At 46.6% G+C, this 25659-nt stretch overlaps 1 protein-coding gene across 2 annotated transcripts in view; it reads left to right on the top strand.

The window, feature by feature from the left end:
- The window catches only part of LOC141738587 (mitogen-activated protein kinase kinase kinase 3-like), an 85597-nt gene that overhangs the window by 13660 nt on the left and 46278 nt on the right, over window positions 1-25659 (top strand). For both annotated transcript variants that reach the window (XM_074574012.1, XM_074574011.1), the window contains exon 2: window positions 9798-9881. In XM_074574012.1, coding sequence (XP_074430113.1) covers window positions 9878-9881 — 4 coding nt within the window. In that variant the 5' untranslated portion in view covers window positions 9798-9877. The remainder of the gene's footprint in view (window positions 1-9797; window positions 9882-25659) is intronic.

The following is a 25659-nucleotide window of genomic DNA, read 5'->3' as shown; positions in this document are numbered from 1 at the left end:
CGCCCGTGACTCGTCTTGCACGTCCACCAGTTGCTTGCAGCAATACGATTACACAGTAAAAGGGCCAAAAAGCTCTAGACTTGACATTCTTTGCATGCTTGGAGCCTTCCCGTTGACTTGCTGGGACTCACTTCGTGCAGGCGTCAGCTCATCTTTTTTTAATGCTCTCGGAATAAGCTAATTTTACTTTATATTTATGGTGGAGTAGGTGGTTTGAAAGCTAATAATAATGGCGGGAGGGGAAATTAGAAGCCTTTTGGTAAGGAGAGGTCAGCCAGCTAGACATCTGCACAGCTGGCCTGGGCTCTGTTGGCCATGATCTATGACAGTGGTGTGTGAAGACTCCCGGAGGAGATATCAGAAAGGTGCAGATGGAAATGCTATTGCTATGACAAACAGATCAGTGCTGGAGTTTCAGGCTTAAGCTTGGGGACCATCAGCACTGCTTCGTTTATTACTCCTCAGTAACCATAGCACAGCCTCACAAATGCATGCTTTTTTTTAATTTTTTTTATTTCACACTCCCTGATTTCATCTGCAGCTCAGAGCACTTAGCGATTCCCATCTGGGAGATGCTGAGTGTTGAGTATAAAGGGACAGATTCTGTCCTTAATTAATTCAAGGAAGAACTAGAGCATGTGCTGAGCACAGGTAGGGGATGGGAGCAGAAATTTCATAGGTAGGCATGTGCTGAAATGCCTTCTCATGTTGAGACTGCGTTGGCTTTTGCCCTTAGGATCACTCCGCTGGCTCCAGAGGTGTCTCCTGGTCAACACCAGTGTGAGATCAATATTTAGGATTGGAGACAAGGACCATTCTGTGGTGTAGGTGAGCAACCAAGCCTGCTCTGCCGCCAGTGAGGTGTCTTTGATGGTGGTGGCACTGTGTTGAGCTCCTGGGGCTGTGCTATGGCCCGATGATCTGTTTCCTGACACTACAGTGCATTTTGTGCAGTTTTCTGGAGGTGTTATGGGACATGTCTTGGCTAAGCGATTTTCCTGTTGAATCAGGAGAAGCTATCCCCTAGATCCGTAGAGGGTAGGGGCTGGGTGTTTCATGGTACAGACCGTGTCCCTGGCACCGATGGTCTTTCTCTTGGCATGTTCTGTGGAAGTGACAGTATCGCAGATGACGTTTTCCAGGAAAACTTCCAACGTTTGTAAATGAGCTCTGAGATGGGCTTCGCCTCCCTTCCCTCAACCAGACATCTTCTAGGGAGGAGGGAGTTGGAGCACAGCACAGTGCATGCAGGGAGCAAATCTGCCCTATTATTATTTAATTTAGAGAAAACTTGGTCTAAAGATGTAAAAAGCAATTGCAAATGCTGTCTGGACACTGCCTCTCCTCATCAATTAGCAGCATTAAACGCTCAGCAGGGAGGATTAATTAGAAAACTGAAATCTTTCCATCGTGACAGCCTTCTGGTTTCTATTGAAATGCAGCTGAAGAACTGGAAAGGCTTCTGTATTTTGTTTTGATATGCAGGCATATGTTCTTTCCATCCTGGAAATTAATTCTGTCTGTAACGGGGCCGTGGGAATCAATATTGAGTTGAACTGTATTTCTCCAGAGCTTTCTTCTAAAAGTAGTTGACTGTTTCCCCACTGTGCCGGCTAAGTGACCTGATTTTCGGAGCAGCTGAGCAACTGGTCTTCCAGTTTGGAGGTGTTGTGTGGCTGCCTGGACAGTTCAGGGTTGGCCCATGTTCACTTGAGGGTGATGGGCTTCTCTCTTCTGAAACTCTTCAGGTCAGACTTCCTCTGAGATGGCTGAAGAGGCCCACAGCCTTCTGCTGCCGGCAACTTTCCATTGCACCGCACCAGGCTGGATGCTGTAGGAGAGGAAATTACTCATCGTTCTGCCTCCCTTGCAGACTGCTCTCGGCCGTGGTGAGCTGTCATGCTCTCAGCCTTACACCCAGCAATGGCCTAAGCTCGATTTAGAGGCAAGATCTGCCTTTGCCTCTTCCTCAGTTTCCTCGTCTTTTCTTCCCCCTCACGGGGCTTGGAGAACGAAGGAGAGCCAGTGCAGCAGCCGTGACCTGCTGCCTTGGAGTAGGGGAGCAGGTCACGGTTACACGATGGCTGTGGGTGGCACAACTTGGGCAACTCAAGGTTGCTTCCACTTCTCTGGAAGAAGCTGCCTCTTGACTGCCGCAGCAAGCGACAGCCTATGTGTGGGCTCTGCAGAGCCACAACCACGTGAAAATTGGATGGTGAAGGGCTGGCAGGAGAGGCAGGGCAGACCTGGCAGGCCCTTGAGCACTTTGAACCTTGGGTAATACATGTGCTCTATGGACCTGTAAGGTGGCGTGAGTCTATGGCCATGTGCTGCCCAGTCTAGTTCCTGCATTATTGATGGCTTATTTTCTATTGTGTTTAGTCACACATGAAGGCAAGTGGGGGGGTTGAAGAAGGGGGTTGGTCTCTTCTTCCAAGTAACAAGTGATAGAATAAGAGGAAATGACCTCAAGTTGTGACAGAGGAGGTTTAGATTGGATATTACAAAAAATTTCTTCACCAAAAGGGGTTACCAAGCGCTGGAACAGGCTGCCCAGGGAAGTGGTGGAATCATCAACCCCGGAGGTATTTAAAAGACAGGCAGATGTGGTGCTGAGGGACATGGGTTAGTGTTGGTTTTGGCAGTGCTAGATTAATGGTTGGACTCAATGATCTGAAAGGTCCCTTCTAACCTAGTTCTATGATTCTAAGTGTACTTGAGTTCATGTGATACTACAAGAGGACAAGGAGAACAAAACCTCTGTGAAAGCTGACCCACGTGTTTCTGTTTCATAACCCCATCATCACCCCACCAACAGCACGCACAAGCCAGCAGCTTGTGGAGACAGCAGTGTCCTGGGGCTATGTGGAAACCTGATTCTTCTGCTCCAAAACACAGCATGTGTTTTAATCTTTGCTTGCCACCAAGCACTCGCTGAGCTTGGCTTCCTCCCCCTGGTCTAGTCTTGATCCAGAACTGCATGGCAGAAGTGGTGTGAGCAAGAAAAAGACCTTGCAAAGTTCTCCGGTGGCTCCTGGGGGCTGATCCTCAGGTCCTGGTCTCCCCATGCACTGTGGAGCTCGTGCTCCTTGCCCGCAAGGAAGGAGCAAAATAACCAGGTAGCTGCTGAGAGAGCAAAAAGTGGTCAATTAGTCCTCATCCCTTGGCTTCACAGTCGATTGGAAAGTCATGTTGTGATCAATCAAATCTAGATGGGCTGCAGGGGTGAGGCTGCAGCTCATTAAAGAGGAAGCTGTGCGGTGGGATGGCTGTGAGAGGGACTATTGATCGCAGCCGGTTGAGGGTAAGTAGTGGCATACAAAGGCTGGTAGGACAATTGGTAGGGGATACAGGCGTTATCCTGTATGCTGTCAGCAGGGTGTTGCAAGTGAGAGAAAGTGGGTCAGCAAGAAGGTGGGATGAGCGGCAGAGATGGCACAGTGGCTTAAAAGCCCTGATATGGCCACAGGGCCTTGCTGCTCACCTAGGGAACGGGGTGGACCTCTGTCCTTCCCAGTCCAAAGCTTGGTCACTTAGTGTTAAACCTCCCTCTTAGAGCATGTTGGGCCAGTCATAAAGTCTGTAATGGTTTTGATACTCTTAGGTCAAAGCTACAGAGACAGGATTGGTTCCTGCCTGCTGTTATCTTCGGGGATAACTGGGTGTCCCGGTGCAGATGCCGGCTCTCAGGCATCTCATTGCATGACGTTGGCTTTGCAGCTCTTTGGTGTAAAGCTTCATTGACGGAGACTCTTCATTTCTGATGCCAGATAGCAGATTGGTGCTGTACAGACAATTTTCTCTCAATTGCTTTCGTCAGGGAAGATTTTGCTCGGAGACAAATGCTTTTCTGAGGGCATGTTTCATCTGAAGGTTTTAGTTTTTGCTCCTTCTTATTATTTTTTCCCAGGGACGTAGAAGAGGGAGGCCTGAAGCCTCACTTTTCCAGATAAGCCTTTTTTTTGTTTGTTTGTTTTAATTTCCCTCGCACAAAGTTTTCAGTCACTTGAGGAGAAAACCAAAAATAAGGCCATGAAAACCTGCAGGAGGAAGAAGTTACAACACTTCTGTGTTGGCTTTTATCTTCTACATAGAGATACACCTTCCCCTTTGCTGTGTTTGCTTAGTGGGGTCTGCTCATTGAAATCGGAGGGTTTCTGTTGGTGTAACTTGCATCAGGGTTTCTCTCTGCTTTATAAGGCCACAGATAACTGTCAGAGGACAGGATTTTGCCCCGTAAAAGGGGAAATGATGCAGAACAGTGCTCTCCTCTAGCTGCAGACCTTCATCCTCAGCAAGCAGGGCTGTGCGTTTAAATAATCCTGGCTTGGCTGGCATCCAGGGAGATGAACGTACTGGGTTGCAGGAGATGAGATTTGTGTTTAGGCAGAGTGTGTGGTGGGACTGAGGTGGGCTTTGGGGTATAATCAGGGTGTCTGCAAATGGGTTCGGCTCCACCAGTTGCTGGAGGTGGCAGTTCCTCTGTACCAAGTGCGAGTTCAGCAGAGACACAGTTCTGTGCTGCGCAGACCCTGATGCGAGTAAAAAAAAAAACAAACAGGTGGGGACCACGTGTGTTCTCTGGAAACTTGCTTTGCTTGACTTTGTTAAAAATATAAAAGAATGCACGAACGCTGACCTGATAGGGCTGTGTTGTCTGATTATTTTTTTTTTGCTGATAAGAGAGCCCTTTCTAATATTTTTGATTTGCTTCCTTTTATGGGTTTCCAGAAGTTTGAGATCTGTATGCAAAATCAAAGCTATTCTATATACCAGTATAAATTAATGATTATTTCACTTAATTTGGTAAAAGGATTATTACTGTACAGCAAGAAAAGAAGCTAGCTGAAAAAAATAACTTACTGGAGCATGCTGTCTGCTACATCTCATTTGCAAAGTCATTTGCGAGATGAGGAACTGTTGAAAGGGGAGAAGTTTTAAGATCTCAATGGCTGTTTTCTGGCGTGGAAGTTAAGAGCAGGAGTCATGAAGGTTTTAAAGCTCTTATTCTACGTACACGTTGTGCTAGATTGAACAGGATGGCTCAGGAGATTTTTCTTTAGAAGCAGCTGCTGAATACAGCTGCACTGGCTGCGTCACTGAAGGTATCCTCCATCGTGCACGATGGTTCTTAAAGAAGCATAGACTGTCTCCTCTCCCAGCGAAATACCGTAGTGCAAAAGATTCTTCATCAGTTTTGGGGTGCCATGCCCAAAAATGGGGAAAAAACACCCACAACTGATGCATGTTCATATAGAATTGCTTGTTGGCTTTCACGCGCTGTAGTTCCCAGAGCACTGGCTTCCTCCTTCCATGAGCTCTGCTGATGTACGTATGTCACTTCTTGCTTAGCAGCCTCATCAGTGCATGCTGAGGAAAGGTTTGGGTTTTTTTTTCCTCCTCATCTTGGCTCATGAAGCTTCTCCCTTGAGCCCGCTTGGGAGATACGCCTGCAAACCTGGCCTGGTTACATGTGTGTTTGCAAAAAGTCCATCCCAGTTGCATGCTCATAAACATGGAATCATTTAGGTTGGAAAAGACCTTTAAGATCCAGTCCAACCGTAAACCTAACACTGCCAAGTCCACCACAAAACCATGTTCCTAAGTGCCACATCTACACAGATGCATAGTCTTAAATGCTACTTTTTGACTACCCCTGCCATCCTTTGGATAACCTGAGTGGAAAATGTGTCTGAAGTGTCACCAAAACCTAGCTGTTCTTTGTGTAGCCCAAAATACGGGTCCCATTTCCAAGGCAGTTCTGCGAGCACAGAAGGCCGGATGTTCTACAGTGTTTAGGCAAAACCATAAGGATGAGGTTGAGATGATCTGAGGAAACCTGTAATATTTCCACGGCTCTTTTTGAATCCATCTTTGCACTTGAATCCATCTTTGCCAAGCCTGCAGGCTGTTTGACTGAGCTATCAGCATGCCTACGTTTGTATTCTCGCCATTAAAACAATCTCACTTGCTTTGCTGTTTTTTTTAACACTACCCCAGCCCTGGCCTCTGAAGCTTTTTGAAAATAACATTTACAATAATATTTTTAACAGTTCCGTAGTATACAAAACTCCAGCGCCCTGGCAGGACTCCCGGAAACTTGCTGAAAGTTAATGTGGTCAACTCTTAAAAAGGAGAGATTTTTTCCGCTTGACTCCTGCTTGTTAAACTCTCTGAGCCCAACATGTTGTTCCCTGCTGCTTGAAAAAAAAACAAGGAAAGTCCCAATTTTAGCAATGCTAGTTTGAGTAGCTTTCCAGCTGAGCCACATTCCAGGGGCAACTGTGGCTTATTATTCTTTTTTATGGTGGTGTGTCCCTGCACCTCCAAACCAAAGTGTTAAGTGGTGCTCAGGCAGGAATAGGTAGGTGCTGCTTTCCCTGGAAGCCTGGGGATGATAAACTGAGGAGGGAGATGCCACTTGCTTGTGCTGCGGTAGTGGCAAGACATCCTGACTTGGAGGCCATGTCTTATGACGGATGCTGAGCTTCTCTGGGGTAAGAACAGCCCATTTCGGGGTAGGTGATACTATAAATCCCATTTAAAGTCAATTGTAGGCTGCTGGTAGCTCCAGCTCTCAATGATGGGCTGTACTCTTCCCGCTTTCCTAGCCTCCATCCTACACCCTTCCTCCCAGTAGGTCTCTTCCAGGCACTTTTTTGCCTTCTCTCACATCCAAGGAAACACTGCTTTTCTCCATCCTCTCCTCCCCGGCTCTGCTTTCTGCAACCTAGATACACAGAGGCTGGAGTCACGTCTAGCTGGGCAGTACGTTGCTGTTGTCTCCCTTGAAGTCAGTCTTTCTTAATCCCTTACCAACCAGGAGTACAGGGTGAAAAGGGAAGATCTGGGATTAATTTTTAAAGTGCATTAATAACCTTGCATATGGTTCTCATGCGGGTACTCAGGCTCAGCACTCGTGTGGCCGCAATGATGTTGAACCACTTTGAGTGCAGATTTGAGTTCAGCTCAGTCAAATCAAGGCTGCTTTTATTCCTGACGAGGGCATCTCTACTGGGCTTTCCTGCAGCTTCAATAACCTCCAGCAGTTCCCTGACAGGAGCAGTCCAAGTATCCTGTGTCCAAGACACAAACTTGGAATAAAAGTACTGTATTGCCCCAGCATCCCTGGGAGCTGACGCTTTCCTGAGCTCTCACTTCCATTGTTTCGGAGAAGGTGTTTGTGCCCGGTGAGGTTACCAGGGCAGTAGTCTGTAGACTGACAGTGGAGATTTAGAGGAGATTTACAGCAGAGGCTGGTTCCGCTAGCTGCGGGGGCGGTGGAGTGTGAATTGGGAGCCCTGTTTCAGATGCTCACTGGTTTGTGTTGTAAACTGCCAACGCTTGAAGGCTCTGATCAGGGAGCTTAGTGGGAGGAGAAGGGGGATGCTGCTTAGAAGTGCATCAGAGTAGAAAAAGGATTTTTCCTCTTTTTTTCCCTCACTCTTATTATTTTTTTTCCTTTTTCCCCTCCCTGTTTTTTAAGGGAGATGATAAAAGGACAGAACTTGTACTAGAAACAGGAATTTGTCCTTCTGTACACGGAAGCTGCTGGTATGTATTTTTGGGAAGCCACGGAAATCGCTGGTGTCTGCAGGCCAATTTGAAGGCTGGCTGTCCTCAGGATTGAAGAGATCCTGCTAAAATAGAAAACCTTCTTTTCTCTCGTGTATCCCTGGAGATTTCCTGCACTGCGTACGGGGGCCGGTTTGCTCACGAGAGCTGGGCAGTGGGGTCTCAGGGGCTCGCTGTGGCAGAGGTGATGGAGAAGAGCACAGGGCAGGGCTCCGCTGATGGAAAGGTCACCTGTTTTTTCCAGGGTTCATTTGCACGGTTCCTGTAGGTGCACGCTTTTGTAACTAGATACGGATTGCAAAGGTCTGGAACGCCTCCAAAAAGCCATTAGAAAAATCTATTACACTGATGAGGGAGTTAACCTGGGCTAGCCCAGGAATTTCGGGTTAATCCAGGCTATCTGCAGGTGGCCCTTGGTGCAAACTCTGCACGCAGCTTAATTGCTGGAAGTGTCGCGTCAATTTTGAAAGCAAAAGCAGTGAAGATTTGGGCTATTTCCTACTCTTGTTATAATCAGATGGATTTTTTTACACTACTCTTTGGTGTTTTTCTGCTCTCTCTTGATCCACTTTTGCATAGATTGGCTGGTTCCTTCTCAATATAGGATTTTAAACCTTTCCAAGCCTGTTAGTTACTTCCTTGCCTCCTCCTTTGTCTTGAAAATGGACAGAGTCCCCGGCGGCCGTGGGCCCTTAGGCTAAATGGTGCTGTCCTGAGAGGAAGCTGCAGCAGCAAAAGGAACAACGCACTTTGGGGCACATGTACGTCTCCGCCTCTGCTGCTTTCTTATCGCTTTCCCTTCCTGCTCGTCTCTCTCAAAATAGGTTGGATAAATATCCTTCTGCTTGCCACCTCCAAGGCGCCAGAGCTGCAGAAAACCATTATAATCCAAGCTCGCGATCATTCCTGGTTCACTTCAGATTTGTTATTGCGTTTAAATTGATTTGACTGAGCTGGGAAATTTTCAAAGTGCCTTTTTTTTTTAACTGCTTCTGCCCAATGCATTGTACGTAACACTCCAGAACTCATCCCTGTGTCCTGGCGCGCACAGCCTTCGATGACTTTGGGGCAGTGACTGCAGGACAGGAGTGCCTTACTCTCTCCATGCAAGTTTGAAGTACTTGAGATGTCTCTCCACTTGTGTTTTCACATGGATTTATGACCAAGAAATCTGCATGTTTATCAGTCAGCTAAAGTGGACTGGTCTTTGCTGGTCACTTCTATCACATTGCTCTTTAAAACGTGCCTGTCTTGAGGCGGGTTATGCCTTCGTTCAGTCTAAAATGAGGTTTTCCACTAGTGAGCAGGACTGACTGCAGCAGCCTCAGGCTTACACTCTAAGTTTCTCAGTGGGGGGGTGGGGGGAAACCCTACCCCTTTGGTGGGCACAGAGTGTTGGCTAAATGCAGCGTGCCAGGTAACTGAACCCCCTTTTGCATTGGTTTTGGGCAAATTGTGAGTGGCACTTGGCAACAGTCAGAGACCCTGGAAGGGCTGTTGGGCCACAGCCTGCCAAGAGGGATGTGTGGGGCATACGTTGCTGCCAAGAACTGTCCAGACTCGGGGTTTTATTTCTTCTTTTTCCCCATGCGGTCAGAGGAAGGATGGTCCAGCCTTGAGGAACCTTGGCTGGAATTTGGAAGGCCTAAGTTTAGGCTTCTGCTTTGATACAGGCTGTCTTGGGACTGACTTTCCATGTTCTGCTGTTGGTCTCTTCCCCAAGTGAGTGTTACTTCATACGGATGCCACAAAATGGAATGTGTTAAAGACGGTATTGCTTTAAGGGCTTTGAGCAGCCTGGTCTAGTAGGAGGTGTCCCTGCCTATGGCAGGGGGGTTGGAACTAGATGATCTTTGGGGTCACTTCCAACTCAAAAGCATTCTGTGATTCTGTAAGTTTACATTGAATAATGTAGAAATCCATTAAAGGTGTAATGTATTAAAGACGGTCTGCCCTTAACAAAAGGAGACCTGTGGCACAAGTATAAGATGGTTACTCCCAAGATTTTAAAACCATAAAGGTACCAGGTTTGTGGGGTGTTACCTTTGGGGTGTGTAAAGGAGGGCAGACTGGTCTCAATTCCTAACTAAATGGTTCTCCTCTTTCCTTCATCCTGGGTGATGGTGGGGAAATGCTTTGTGAAGGGTGGTTCTTGTTCAGTCACTGTCTGTGTTGACATGTCAAAATTAATCTGTAAACTCTGTGTATGTTTGTTATTACAGGGTGGATGCTTGAGAGTGGAGGATAAGGTGCAAGTGTCTGGCTGGGACCGGTGGAATGGAGGCCTGATGTAGATGGAAAGATGGGTAAGAACTGGATTATGCTGAAGCAATTAATTTTCTGCAGCCTGCTAATTTTGGTTGGGGCTACCAAGCGTGACAACAGAGTGGGAGGCATTGCCAAGATGGTCTGGCTGAATATTATACTGCTTTCTAATTTTTTTTACCTTCCAGTGGTGCCAAAATTGGACATGTTTTCTTCTTACCGTCAGTGTGATCTGGTGGGTCGTGTTCTATAAGTCCTAAGTTTGCCTTGTATTTCTGGGCAGACCATCTTCATTCCCTGTACCTCTTCTTCCAAGGAAGCTTCAGTTTCAAACAGAGCCTCAATATATTGCTTTTCTAGTCGGTGACCTGGATTACTTGCACCTTCTCTCTGTTCCGCTGTAATAACGGAGTAGTCATGTATCAGATGCCCTGTGGTGCTGAGGGAGACTTTGGGAGATTATTTATAGCTCTGGAGGTACATAATGATCTTGATCTTATCTCTACTGCTAAAGAAAATTCATTATGTCAGAAATCAGGACCACTTGGAAGTGCTGGACTGTCTCAGTTTTGGCATGTGAATAATCGAATCAGTGGTGGTGTCTCATGTGAGCAGGTGAGAAGTGCGAGAGCCCCAGCCCCCCTTCAGTTTATCATGCCATTGGCCATCGAACTTATCACATTACTCTTGCAAAACCATACCTTGATTGCAGAAAAATATCCATGCTCTGCTACTGTGTTTGTCACCTGTCACACAAGTGGATGCAGCGGGAGGGACTGGCTGGTGTCTTCCCTATTGTCACTAAAGGACTTTTGCGGGAGACGTGTGCCTTACTGACAGCATCACTGCTAGATTTGGGATTCAGCCAGCTTTTCATGCATTTATGAGCATGGCAAAGTATGAGAAAGCTCTTTACAGCATGAACATTGACCCCAAAACCAATTCCAAAGTGGTCTACAAGCCCTCTTGCCAGCCAGTAGCAGCTCCAGCAGCTGCAGGGGCTTTTGCTCCTTTTCTTTGATTTTGCTGAAAAGAGGAAGCTCAGCAGACTGAAGAACAAGGCCAGGTTCTACCTCATGTGGCAGAATGATACCTCACAGTGCTCAATTAACGCGTGGAGCTAATTGAACTTGGATTGTCCTGTTTCCATCACCAGAAGAAGCAGGTTACACAGGAGCATAAATTAATCTCCTGAAACGGCTTCCTGACCTGGTGAGCCAAGAAAGGAGAAGAGACCTTGGAGGAGTCCTGGTTGAAGCTGAGCACTTTGCTTTTACACTTGCAGCATTTATTCAAGTTCACCCAAAACTGATTAAAATGGTGTTTAAAAAAATAAAAATAAAAAAAAGGAGGTGGGGGAAATACCAGTAAATTTAGGGACTGCCCTTGCAAACCTGGTAGAAAAGTGATTCAGAGTTTAATAGTGGTTTGAGTTTAAAAAACGAAAGGACTAATTTAAAGCCAAGGGTGGGGAAGGAAGGGAAGAGAAAGTCCAGACCTGTTGCTTCGGTACAAAGAATGACAAATTTCAGTGTAAAAATTTTTTAGAGACATTTTCACTTTGAAGGCTAAAGCCACTCCTTTGTCAGTGCAATATTTTATTTATTTTTTTTTTAAAAAGGAAAGTTCAGATTTTCTCTGAGCACCAGTAAGGAATGAGTCGCTGTCTCCAGCCTGGTTCTCAGCAGAAAGTCACTTTGACTTCTTCTACCAAGAGTGTTGCTGATACAAACTGCTCGGTGCCTTCAAACTGTGAGCTGTAAACATAATATGGATGTGCTGGGGAAGCAGTAATTGCGGGAATACTGTCATGAAGAGAGCACTGTGACTGTTTTTTGGGAATGGGAGCTGAATTGGCAGGAGCCTTGTGTGGATTTGGAGTTCTGCTTATGCTTTGTGGGTGGAAGGTGCTGTGTGTGTCCTCTTCCCCAAATGTCATTGCTTGGAGCATTATTATAGCTTGCCACTAACATAGCATCAATGCCTGTATGAGGACCAGTTAGATCTGCCAGGTGACATTCAGAAAGGGTCTGGCTGTGGTCCTGAGTCTGGTCTCTGGGTTGGCCATTTGAGGTGAAACGGATGAAGTGATGTGTATCTTGATCAGTGTTACTGAGTGGTGTTTGTTCGTTAAAGGATCGTTGCAACAGCTTTGCTGACGCACAGAAAATTAGGCTAAATTTTTGAGGTTTTATTAGTTTCGCTTCCCTCCCTCCTTTTATACGTGTGTTTCTTTTCTCTGCGCATTGGGGTGAAGGAGCATTTTTAAGGGAAGAGCAGGGAATTTGCAGTAATGTCACTGATTCTCTTCTGGTAGACCACAGATGAGGTATGTTGGATCCTTTCTTCCTAGGATCCTATTTGTAGTCTGTTCAGTGTCTCAGAATTCAGCATAGGGCTGTTCACCCCTGGACATGTTCTAGGGAAGCTGCATGACCTTGTATGGAGACCACAAGATGGGAAGTGGGGACTTCTGGTGTCTCCATGGACTGCAGCTCTGACATAGCACTGTGGTTGTGTCATGTGGTGCTTGGCCTAGCCCTCTGCAGCCGTGGCATCCCAGCGCTGCAGGTAGGTTGATCTGCTGTTGCAGGTCCAAGACAGTATCTCTACGTGTGCCATCTTGGGGCCAGGCTAAGCAGAGGTCCTCAGCACTGGGTCTTCTTATGATGTGTAGACATGGCCATGACCATGTCACTTAACGCTTATTTAGTCTCCTAGTGCTGTTTGTGAAGGACCTGGACATATCTCTGCAGGATAGATTAGAGAGGGCTTAATTTTGGAGGGAAGAGCAACTGGACACAGCATAGGATCTCAGGACAGAATTGTTCTGGTTTTGCCTAATGCTTTGGGCTTCACTGTATCACTTGGGCTCCCATTTAGCGTTGTCCTGAGACACTTTATTCCAGATATGTAACAGCTGTATTTCTACTGAAGCATTTGACCCTTTCTTTGTATGGAAAAGGAAGGTGGTGAGAACAGTGGGATAGTTTGTAGGTGGAAATGGCATTGGAAGGACTTTGTGATTTCTAGAGAGATTTGTGGCCATGCTGTAGGTGTTCAGTCACTGCTTCAGAAGCTGACCACACGTTTCCTGAGTGGGTCAGGTCTTGGGTGTAGAGGTGATGTGGGGTAAGATGACTGAGCATGGGTCTGAGAGAGGCATCTTCAGGAAGGCTGGTTCCCAACACACTACGCTGGACACTGGTCATCCAAAATGGTGCTGGAGCCTGAAGTGGTTATCTGCTCTCAGTTTGGTACTGGAAGAATAATTGGTTGGAAGAATAATGAACTCACTTTTAATGTGGTGCTTGGGTTGCCATTCTTCTCGGGCCTCAAAGAGTCCAAGTGACATATGCCTCTTACATTGGTTTTCTCAGCCTTGATAATGAGAGAAAAATTGGAGTGGAGAACATGTGTCCTAAAGCAAGATGTCCCACTGCTCGCTCCTGGCACAGAGCAATTCCTCCAGCTCGCAGTCCATTTCTATCTGCCACCTCTCCACAAGGGTCCAAGGACCTCTTTATAGTTTGACCAAAATGTAGCTGTGGACCAGCGAGTGCATATGAGACTTCTAAAGATGTCCACATCTCCAATACAACGCAGTGGAAGGACCATGGGCAATGGCAGTTAAAAATTGCTGCGCTTAAATACAACACCACAGTAAAAGTAATATTAAAAAAGCTGCAGAAGCTGGTATAAAAAGCACCAGCATGTTTATTGCTTAACTCTTTTCTTTTTGCTTAAAAATGATTTAAGTATTCTTAATTCTGGCTATGCAATGCTGTGTACGTGCATGTGTATTTCCGATGATAAAAACTCCAGGAGCACTTATCTATTCTGTTCAGTGTATGTACATATAACTCAAAGGTTTATGTCTGTAGTACTTTTCTGGAGCGAGTGTGACCTTTGCTTCAGGAGAAAGGTAATCTGAGTTGCGGGAGATGGGCGAATGATGCCGATTTACAGTATCGCCTTGACAGAGGGGGTGTGTTTGGAGAAGACGACTGCAGGCTGGGCTGGCAGAAGGCACAGCAGCTTGGTGAAGGAGGAAAGAACCTGTTTGCACAGCCATGGTCTGGCCATTTAACTCAATTCAGTGTTTTTGGAGGGGGCTGTTGAGATGGAGAGAACTGCTCCAGTTGGTGGGGAGAACAGACTGACTCTCCCTCTCCCCGTGCACGCAGGAGTTGATGTCTCAGCTCTCCCATGCCTTGTTTTCCTCATTCCTCAATCTAAGACAATGGTTGTGCTCTTCACTTGCTCTCTCTATGGTGAGAGCTATTAAAAAAAAAACCAACGAAACCCAAACAAACAAACCAGGCTGAATTGCAGCAGTTTATCTTATTATAAGGCACGTCAGGCTTTCTAGCTCAGGTTTTGTTATTTTTGGGTAGTGTCCGAGTTAAGAGGTGTCCCTGTCTCCTTCTCCCTTTCCTGGCACTGTCCTGTTTAGGGTCACACCAGGTGCTTTGGGCACCTGGGGAATGTGGGACCATCCATCACTGCATTTGGGACATAGCAGCCGTTGCTGGAGCAACAGATGAGGAGTTTGCGGGCTCTGGGTTGTGGCTGCGAGCACTGGAAGTAGCTGGGCTGGGAAGGAGAAAGAGGTCTTTATGAGCCCACAAATAACCTTCAAAGGTATCGGAGGCAGTCAGGGGAAATAACTTGCCAGCTGTGTTTCTCGCTGGGTAAACATTTTTCTACTTTCAAGTGTGCTCAGGAGAGGTAAGGGTTGCGGGGAGAGGTTATATCTTTTATTAGACCAAACTGATAGAGGTGGAAAAAACCAGGTTGCCTTTTAGGCATATAAGCCCTTCATCTGAAGGAGTAAATTTCAGGCTTAGCAGGAAAACAGGCTGGAAAAATTGTCCCAGGTTTGATTTAATTATGTTAATCCATTAAAGGAAAAGGTAGCTAGTGTCTGTGGAGCAACGGGCAGGGTTAGCAAAAAAAGCTGTGGAAGTTTGCTGTGGGATGAGAGGGAGAGACCTGGTACCTTTGAAGTGGCGAGGAGTTTTGCAGGCAGATGTGGTGGGACAAAACGTATCGTGCCATAAAAACAAACAGCCCCTCTATTTCTTTTTATTTTTTGTTTCTTAAAAATGCTCAGTGGAGCTATGGGCATACAACACTTTCTTAAATGTGGTTAATTTTTGCTTTTTAAGGGTCTAGCCCCTGCTTGCAGCTCTCCTAGACTAACTTTAATCTGCAAAAGTGAATGAGGAGCAATAGGTTTGTCCAAGAGGCAGAGATTTAGCAGGGCTTATCTCGCAGCACTCTGTGCTTTCATAAGAAAGCCCTCGCTGCCGTATTCCTGTCTCTGCCTCCCGTCTTCCCCTGGGCCGCAACTGGGAGCCACCCAGTGCGGGAGCCTGTCCAAGGCCGGGAAGCCTTCAGCAGCTGGAATGGTCAAGGCTGGGTTAAATTTCTCTGTAGGGTCAATGCTCGCTCTTTGGCTCACCAAGACTTGCTTATTTAGTCTTTGCTGCGTTTTAGGTCTTTTTATGAGCTTCTGTAGCAGGGGACCGGGCTGCGTTCTTGTTCCTGCGTGCCTCAAATGGGTTTGCAAACATGCTCTGTGTTATGGTCCCTGCTTCACAGCCACGTCTGGAGGCGCTTGGAGGCAAAGCGGCTTACCCAGTTACAGCTGTGGTAGCCAACAAAACCTGCCATGGCCCATGCTTTGGCACTGTGTGTGTGGGTATGGACAAATTCCTCCCCCCAAATGGGGTGGCCTCGTCTGCTCTCCCTACAATGAGCAGCCCAGGGGGTAGGGAGCTGGCTGGGGGCACGGATGAAGCGGGCAGCAAGCTGGCAATTAGCTATGGAAGGTCACAGGGCAGGGCTTGGGTGCTAGTCTGGCTTAGTTGACTAAATATAAAAATAGTCTAAGGAGTGTAGAACTCACCAGAACTCCCCTTGTGGGTCCCTGCCCTGTGAGGTGTGCTCGGCGCTGGGGGCTGATTCTGGGCTGGGCGCCGTGCTTTCCACCCTTTTGGCAGCAAAATGACACCTGATGGGGGCTGGAGGAGCATTTGAGGGGTGGCTTCTCAGGGAGATGGTGGGTACGAGTGGCACACCAGGGTCCTGTCCTGTCCCCCATGGCCTGGGGACACGGCTAGGCCTGCGCACCCCGCTGCAGCCTGGGGTGCCATGGTGGCTGGGCCTGTGGTGACAGGGTGTGGGGTCAGTCAGCAAGTGTCAGAGAAGCCCTGAAACCCTTTATATCACTGAAAACTGGTGTAATTTTTATTACTGAACCATCAAGCCTCCTGCTCCAGGATCCAAGTCACTGGCTGGATATGAGGGGCAGCACCCATTTTTTCCCCAACTCTGCCCTCTTCAGCAAATCTTCCCCCCACACACACACACCAAATGCCACACAGTGTTCACCCAGATGTTTGCCCCATTAGCCAAGGAGGGTTGAAAGGTGTGGGGTGCCATGGCTGGACCCTCACAGGTTGTTACAGGGCTCAGCAACACTGTGCTGCTGGAGGAGGGGGGCTGCGAGGAGGAGGCTGGGTTTGGTCCCTGAGCCTTTATCTGAAAGCCATGGGATAAACCCCACAAGGACAAAGACTTTTGCCCATCTCCGAGCTGTCAGAGTTTACGTGCCCTCATGCCTGAGCTGCTTTGCTCTAACTGAATCTGGCTGTTGGATTGTTCAACAAGGCCAAGTGCCGGGTCCTGTGCTTGGGTCACAAGAGCCCCGTGAGTGCTACAGGCTTGGGGAAGAGTGGCTGGAGAGCTGCCTGGTGGAAAAGGACCTGGGGGTGTTGGTCAAAACCTGGCTGAATATGAGCCAGCAGTGTGCCCAGGTGGCCAAGAAGGCCAACAGCATCCTGGCCTTTATCAAGAGGTCTAGGGCAGTGATCGTCCCCCTGTACCTGGGGCACCTACCTCTAATACTGTGTTCGGTTTTGGGCTCCTCACTACAGGAAAGACACTGAGGTGCTGGAGTGAGTCCAGAGAAGGGCAACAGAGCTGGTGAGGGGTCTGGAGCAGAAGTCTTGTGAGGAGCGCCTGAGGGAGCTGGGGGTGTTCAGCCTGGAGAACAGGAGGCTGAGGGGAGACCTTATTGCTCTCTACAACTGCCTGAAAGGAGGAGGGTAGAGAGGTGGGGGTCGATCTCTTCTCCCAGGTAACAAGTGATAGAACAAGAGGAAACAGCCTCAAGTTGCACCAGGGGAGGTTTAGGTTGGATATTAGGAAAAATTTCTTCACCAAAAGGGTTGTCAAGCATTGGAACGGGCTGCCCAGGGAAGTGGTGGAATCGCCATCCCCGAAGGTATTTAAAAGACAGATAGACGTGGTGCTGAGGGACATGGGTTAGTGGCAGTTTTGCCAGTGTTTGGTTGATGGTTGGACTCAATGATCTTAAAGGTCCCTTCCTACCTTGACAAGTCTATGATTCTGTGATGTTGCATGGCTGTATTTGGGGGTGAAAATGGCTTCTTAGCTGGTCTTTGCCACCCTCTGCGTTTGCAGGGATGTCTGGGGGAGGCTTGGTGATGAGTATACATGGGGATGGGGCCACGGTGGAGGGTGGCATGCTGCAGAGTGTGGGAGAGCTCTGCCACTGGCTCTGATCCCCTGGAATTTTACTGCACGTGGCACTGTCAGAGGGATGGCTATTTTGGGAGCAGAGGGTTGTAATGAACTGCAGACGTAACCCTGCTTTCCCTCCCTGCTGAGCTAAACCAAACACCTTTTGGATCCCGAGTCCTTTTCCATTGCTGAAGTTCCTGGTAAATCTCTGGGAGGAGGGTATGTCAGTACCATGCCACAGCTCTTCATGTTCGTCAAGAGAAATTTCTTACATGGTTTGTGGCTTAGCCACTGCAACTTTTACATAAATGATAAAACTTGCCTTTCAACATGCTTGAAAGATACTGGTTTTGGTGTTTGCAAGGTACCGATCACCCAGTGTTTTAAGGGCATTGCTCTCGCCTTCCGTAAACTGAGGTGAATTCCCAGTAGCATTACCTTTTGGTTTTCCCTGAGGAAATCCAGAGCAGTTGAAGTTTTTCCTTATCTCACACCCTGGATGTAAATATGTTTTGACATAACATATTCATTTATTTGCTGGTTTATTATCTCTTGCTGTTTTCTCAGTGCTCTTACAGACGTGTTAAGGTGTTTGCTTATTTGTGTACATGAGTGTTTTGAGGACTGGTTGGGTCCTGCCACTGGGTGATCAGAATTAGTTATACAAGTGATATATAATTCTACTAATTATAATTTTTAAAAGAACTGATTAGGTCTGTCTTAAAGTAGATTCTTGCCTTGGGTTCTCTGATCTGTTGACTGTGTGATTTTACCAATTGTTATATGGGTCACCTGAGAGACAGCATGGGGTAGAGGGGGAACAGGAAGCAGGAACTCTCAAAATTAGCTTCACCTCCAAGAAAAGGGTCTGTGAGATAGTATAACTGCACCCTAAATCCACAGGTGTTTTATTGGCCATCTGACATGATGGACATCTGTAGCTGTCAAAAGCCTCTGATGGATTTCATTTTGTTTCTTTTCACAAAGCAGTTACTGGTTGTGCTATAAAAGCAAAATTCAAAATCCAACCCAATGTCACTTATGGAGAGCAAACACTTATCGTCAAATTGTCAGGTAAAATTATTAATAATCTTCTATACCTATTAGATGGTGCACCCTTTAGCATCATGACTTCTTGATAAGGAGAAATATGCTTTCAAGAAACCCCAGCACCTCACAGCTTTAAGTTACCCATGTGAATTTGTGTGTCCCAAGCTTAAGACGTCAGTGAGCAAACTCCTGCCAAGAAATCCTGCATATCAGAAGGGTCTTTCCTCATTTCCTCCTGTATAATTGCTCTGTTTGACCTGCTGAGCTGTGCCCTGCCCTGGAGCCGTACACAGGGGTGACCTTGTCATCCCTTGGGTGGGGATGCAGGAGGGTGAACGACAGCAGGATCCAGCTGCCGGCCAGCCTTTGCTGACTTGCAAAGGAAACGTGCTCTGCTGGTGTATCTGCTCCAGTGCACGGTAATCTGGACTGGGGGAGGGTAACTGGGTAACTTTTATCAGGTACTGAACGCTGCACCAGGCAGTGGCAAAATGATTTGTTCATGGGGGTTTAATTTACCTGGAGGTTTAGCAGCATCTTTGTCACTGGATGGATGCGTGCAGCAATCTGTTTTGCCGCAGGTCATTCACAGACAGCCCTTCTAAGGGGGGTGAACTGCAATATTTGTACCTGCCTGTGAGAGTGGCTGGGTCCCTTCTTTACTTGCTTGGCGGCTTTTGTTACACTTCAAGTCAGATGCTTGAGCTTGTCGCTCGCTGGTCTCCTTCCTAATATTGACTGGAACAGTCACTGTGACAGTGTGATTAGTGTACTAATTGATCCCTTCAGCTATTAAAAATCATAGAATCATTTAGGCTGGAAAAGACCCTTAAGGTTGAGTCCATGCTGTCTTGGTACTGCTACCCTTGCTATTCTGTGCATGGCCTGAATCCTGGTGGCAGTACATGTCTGTAGATGATGTTTGTAGGTACTGAAGAAACCCAAAGGTCTTGGATTTCTCTTCATCTCCAAGCTTTTTTTTTCTTTTTCCTTCTGGCTTTTGGAGAAAAGCCAGCATTTGTCTTCACAAGCAAGTTCTTTGACACTTGCTTTCACATAGGTTAGTGTTGTCTAGTTCCCTGGACTGGGAAAGCATTCCTAGTACTGGTGTGACATCGGTCTTCTGATGATGGCAGTGGGCAGTCCAAGTTGTTGGTCCAGTAGATGTGAACTTTCACTGTAACGTGTGGGATAAGCTTGCTGTTACCCTGTGCTCACACTGCAAATAAAAATGAAAAGGTGTTGTGGTCACTGAACATTGCACCCTACTCTGATATTTGCTGTGCTCTAATAAAATAAATTAAAAAAAAAAAAAAGGGGGACAACTGGGAAGAACTGTAGGAATGAATTAAGTAATACTCTAAGATGAGGGGAGCAGATTTCTGGGGTCCCTGAAAGATATAGGGATATCAAGATCTAATGAGTGGAATACAAAGCGAGCTATACTCAAACTGGAATTTAGAGAGAGATTTGTTCTAGGGAGGTTATTGGAATAGGTGCGTGAGCTCTTCAAGTGGAGACTTTCTAGACAGCTTTCTGAAAGAGGCTGTTTTGCCTGATTCCAGGTCAAGATCATGATGTAGAGGCTGCTAAATGAATTTCCATGGCCTTTGTTTACAGCCAGGAAGGCTAGACCAAGTTAAGTCCTTTCCGAATTTAAGCCCTGTGAATGTATTCAGCGCTGGCTGCAGACTTCTGTAATACTGAGCAAGACTTTTGTCTGTCTCAGATTCCTGTCCATCAAATGAGACCTAAATAACAGCTCGTCTCTCTTTCCATCTGACTGTTTAGCTGAAAGTCCATCAGAACAGGGACTGCCACTTGCAGGTGCTGAGTGATGCTGAGGTACTGAGTCTTAGCTTTCAGTTGAGGTTCTCTTTCATACGTGATAAATGTTGTATGCCAGTTAAATGCATGTTTTCCAAAACCAGAGGAAAATGAAAGGCTGATGTCCTTTGCAGGCCGAAGTTAAGACTGTCAGTGCCATAGTCATGTGGTTCCATACTTCTTTTTCATAAAATGGTTGGAGTTGGAAGCGACCTTAAACTCGCAACCTCCCTGCGCCTTTGAGGGATGGGGCATCCACAGCTTCTCTGGGAAACCTCTTCCAGTGTCTCACCACCCTCAGAGTAAAGATCTAAATCGAACCTCTTCCAGTTTAAAACTGTTACCGTTACTATGTTTTATTATATTTCAGTATTTTGTTTGTTTGCCTTTTGAAAGGGCTTTTGCTGAAGGTGCCAGTGTTTCTGGCAGGCTTCCCATCTTCTCCTCATCCCCTCTCAGCCTTTGCAGAACTCTTCCCTCTGCCTGGGGTTATCCCCAGCCTTTGCATCACCTTCCAGAGAGGTGGAGGCTGCTGCTGGAATTTACACAGGCACAAGTGCTGAACTGGGCGATCAACATCACGGTTGCGAAAAGCACAGAGGGCTCTTTAGTGACCACAGGTGGCCACGTCTGTAGTTTTACGCTGGATCCAAGCGGAAGTGTCTGTGACAACGTGCAGCCCGTTAGCTCCGTGCTCTAGCCTTGCTCAGTAATGACTCAGAGGACAGTATTCTTCCCTTCTGCAACGTCCGGGATTTTGCCTCGACTTTTCCCACCCCTAGCTCTGCCTGATGTGTGTGAGAGGCCGAAATCAGAACTTGCCGTGTTTTACAAGGCTCTGTCTTACTTCTGCAGGCTTTTCTGTGTACTTCGTCCAGCTGGTGCTTTTTTTTGTGCTGTTGATGGAAGCAGCTTCATGGAACTACCGTAAGCTGCCTCTTAGTAATGACCTATTAGTGAAGCCAACAATAACAGCACTGTCTAGACCATCTGAACACAGCTAAATTATTCCTTTGTCCCTTCTTCATTTGCTTTCTCTCCTGACTGTTGAATTGTTTTGGGTGGTCCATGTTGACCTTCAGGCTTGGTATTTCTCCCTTGCGTTTTTTTTCCCTTCTCGTTCAGCAGTGAGCCTGCTGTACTAAGACTGAAACTCCAGGTTCCTCTCTCCTGCACGCACGCTGGAACCAAAGCCATGTAGCAGCACCGGAAACTTGTATCTGAAGAGCAGAGAGATGTGTCATCTTGTGGCTTTTTGATTTCACTTCATAGTTGACTTTTTTTAAGTGCCGAATGCCCTCGATTCACATTGGTTGTGCCTGGGACCTGTGAGTCTTAACATCTTGCAGAACTGAAAACTTGATGAGAGAAGGGGGCATTCTGCTTTTGAAACAAGATCCTGCCAAAATGGATGAGTGTACGTTTATTAAAATATAAAACCAACCTTCCCACGTCCACTGTAGCTCCACCGGTCATTGCTTCCTGGGAGTGCTCTTGGCTTGCTTCTTCTCTGTGTTCCTCTCCTCTATGTGATTATGGATATTCTTCCCCGCCCCCAAACCTTTGGGAAATTAATGTCTTTGAGACCTCTGTTGGAATATTTGGTTGGAAGTGGTTCTTGGTTGGATGGGCTGGCAGCGTGATCCAGTGAGCTTTGTCACAGGAAGCTGGTTCAAAAAGAACAAAATTGGGGTGTTGGCAGGAAGTAGGAAAGAAAGAAACAAGTTTCCTACTGAAGGAAATAGCTGAAAATAAAGAAAGAGCTGAGGATGGAAGAAGAGACACTGGGGACAAAGGGACAGTGCTAAACGCAATTGATTTCTACATTTCATTTTTGCTGTCTGTGTAATCAGCTTTTCTTTGTCCTGATCTTCCATCATAGAAATACTCCTGTTTACGTGTTGTGCTGGGCAGGGAGCAGGCTTTGTTGTACAATTCATCCTGTCAGCCCACAATACCTTAAGTGAATTTGTACAAAACGGTGCAAGAGTGAAGCTGGAAGAGGCGGCTATTCAGGAGCAAGAACCTGCTCGTGTTGTGCAAAGTCAGTGGTTTCCATGGGTCTCCGACTCCATCCGAGCTCTGCGGGTACTTCATTGGTGTTGTGCAACTTGCGGCTGTTTTGCTCTGGAGCCACAGCAAAGCCCGGGGAGATGTTTGCTGTGTAGTCTCAGTGCTTCCTTCTCGCAAGGCTGAAGCATGTGCGCGTCCTGCCAGTGCTGGAGATCCTGATCTTGCATGTCCCTTGGGCTATGGGATTCCTGTTGATTCCCCAGCATTTTTCTCCTGGGGAGAGCCGTCCGTCCTGCACCCTCAGCTTGCTCGAACCAAGCCAAGCAGAGAGCGAGCAGCCTGTGACGCCCCTTTTGCTGGAGAGGCTTAGGAGTGGCATTTGGATTTAATTATCCAGTAAGCTTCAGTGCTTGAATTTTGACTGAACTGGCTGAGCTGGCCGCTTGTTTCCATGGAACAAAGTTCTCCACCCTTCTTGGGAGTCAGCTTGGAGACCCTAAGAGCAGTAATTAGGATGGGCAAGAGGCTTAGTCTGGAAAGCACCAGTCCCTGTGCAAAGCTGTCATGGAGAGGACTGGGAAGTGTCAGTTTTGCAACCGATGATGCAAATCTTGCTCTTGCTCTGAAGTTGCTTCAGAGCCTGGTGTGGGGTTTTTTTTCCTCTTTGTTTTGAACAGTTGAGGCTTTGGTCATAGCGCCTCTGAAATTGCAGTTCCCTTGGACTAAAATCACACTCTAAGTGTAGTTAAAAAGCTATTTATGCACATGGAAATACATTACTTCAAGGAAACAATGTATTTCTGCTTGGGCTTAAGTCATGTTCTTTCATTCTCATATTGAAAGATGTTTTCTTACCTTATTTTGTAGCTGTGATGGCACAGATGTGTATTTTGGTTTTCTGACAAGCAACACTCATGTTTTTAGTAAAAAAAAATCTCAAATGCTCTTCAGAATGCTCTTTGGCATCTGCTGCTTAGTAGATGGAGGAGCAAAGATGCTGAGTTGACAGCCTAAATACAAGAAATATTTTCTGTTCCTTTTTTTTCCTCCCTTCTAGTACCTGATTCAGGACAGCTAGAGCCCAGTTTTACACCACTGATACTAGGTTGATTAAGTTGATGGTTGGGCATTTCTGAAAATGGGCTAAATTTAAGCAGTTAGTGTAAGTGAGTGGATGTTTTTTGCTTTGCTGTGTTGGGAGGGATGCAAGAGGACGCTTCTGGCAGAGATGTGTAGCCTGACTTTCTGAAGAAATGCAACTTTCACAGCCTTGCAGGTGGGGTTGCAGCACCAGGAGTTTTTAAAACTGTATTTGATAGACTCGGAAGACTGTGTTGCAAAAAGTTTTGACAAAATTGATTGGGTAGGTAGAGGAGGAAGACCGTTTTACTGCTTTGAGGGCAATGTAATATTAACCCAACCTTTCCTGGACATTGGAAAGCGCTTGGTGTTTAAGGAGAAGACAGAAGTCCATGGGAAACTGGCCTTCCTTGCTTTGTCTGTCAGTAAACAACTTGTCACAGGTTAGTTTGAATACCCTGACGTGGTGGCCAGCGTAAGCCCTGTGGGGTAGGATTGGCAGTGAGGACATCCAGGTCTTCTGTGCACCCAGCAGATGGGATTTCCAGTCCCACTCTTTGCAAGGTTGCTCACTTCCAGCTTCCTGCTAGTGAAGTTACGTTGCAATCCCTTGTCCGTACGAGGGACGAAGTAACCTCTCCCATAGGAATAACACTGAAGCAGTGACCCTGAATGCTCATCTCTGGGGGTAACAGTGATGGAGATCTTTGAGCTGAGGCAGATCCTCTCTTTCAGTATCTTCAGTGATGCTGTGGGCTCATCAGACATCCTGACAAAAGCATGGTTTGTGCTATTGCTTTCATCTGCATGGTTAATCCTCACGGGTACCTGTGGGATGTGGTGGGAGCTCTCTGGGATGTGGTCGTTGGAGGGTTTGGACCAGCTCTTGGGGGCTGCCAGGTCTTTCTCTTGGGAGGAACAGTGGGAGGAGCTGACAGTCACTCCAGAAAACTTAAAACTTACTCTGTCTGTGTTTGTTAGGGTTTTTTTATTATTTTTTTAGTAGTAGTAGTAGTATTGACCTCCAGCAAACCCTGCTGTACCTCCTTGGGACAGGGCAGTGCTGAATCTTATAAGTTCTGGAATATCCTTGCAGGGCACTGGTGGGTTAACCAGAGATGGATCTCCTGAACGATGCTGCCAGGCACATCCAGGGAGGTTTGGAGGTGGAAGAGTGGTGAATTGGGTGGTTTTGCTAGCAAAAAGCCCGGCTCTGCCACTGCCTGTTGAAGCCCTGTTTCCCTGTGACATTACAGACTGGGTTTTGTGTCAGCGAGTTCAGGAAACTTTTGTTGTCACTCGGGTTGGAAAAAAGAAAGGGGTGAGGGGCATTTCAGAGATTATAGCTTTGGTGGAAAATTCCTGGAGGGCGGTGTGTGGGGGTTTTGGTTTTTGTGGTTGTTTTTTTTTTTTTTTTAACTTGTCCCTCCCCTCTTTCCCTTCCCCCTCCCGCCCTAAAAAAGATATTTTTTTTTCTTCTTTTTTGTGTTGGTTTTTTTCCTACTACAAAATACGCCTGGAAAACTATGCTTTCCCCAGAGGTCCCTTTTAACAAATAAAAAAACTCCAAAACACCAAAGCACCAAAAAAACCCAACTAGGGGAACACTTTTGTTATGTGTGGGCTTTTTGTTTTGTTTTGGTGGTGTGTGTTGTGTGTTTTTTTTTTTTTTCCCTTTAACTAGAACCAAGTTATCTTTTTCTTGAGTGTTTTCTTACCCCTCTGGAAAAACATACCTGTGTTTTTACTGGGTAGGGAAACGTGGAAGGGGAGAAGAATTGCACTTTAATGTACTGTGATGTGAAATTTATTATTTTACTAATTAAATATTTAATATTCATATAGAAATATATATTTATATTTTAGTCTTAATATATATATATATACACACATTGCCTAAAGGAAAACGTAGGAGTTTTCATGATGCCTCATGTAGGCATTAGAGCTTCTTTCTGAGCTCTAAAATAAGTGACACCGGATCCTAAGTATTTTCTCCCATTTTTCCCCCCTTATTTCTTTAAAGAGGTGGCTCTGGGTGCACAGCATGCATGAGAAATCTTTTTCTCACACCTTTCACTTTTTTCACAGCTTCAGTCCTGCTACAATCCAGCAGGAGAAGCAGGAAAAGAGGAGGTGATGCTGTATCCGAGCATGAGGATCCAGGGCATATACCTCCCTGGGGAAAGAACCTCGATCTTTGGGTCCAGTCCCCTGTGATTTCATACAGTTTTTGTCATCTTTCACATCTTTGCAGGCTGGCTTGGAGCAGGGTGGCTGAAGACACAAAATGCAGTA

This window comes from Larus michahellis, chromosome 2 (assembly GCF_964199755.1).
Source record: "Larus michahellis chromosome 2, bLarMic1.1, whole genome shotgun sequence".
In the NCBI taxonomy this organism is placed as follows: domain Eukaryota; kingdom Metazoa; phylum Chordata; class Aves; order Charadriiformes; family Laridae; genus Larus; species Larus michahellis.
This window is presented reverse-complemented; position numbering and strand designations above follow the sequence as displayed.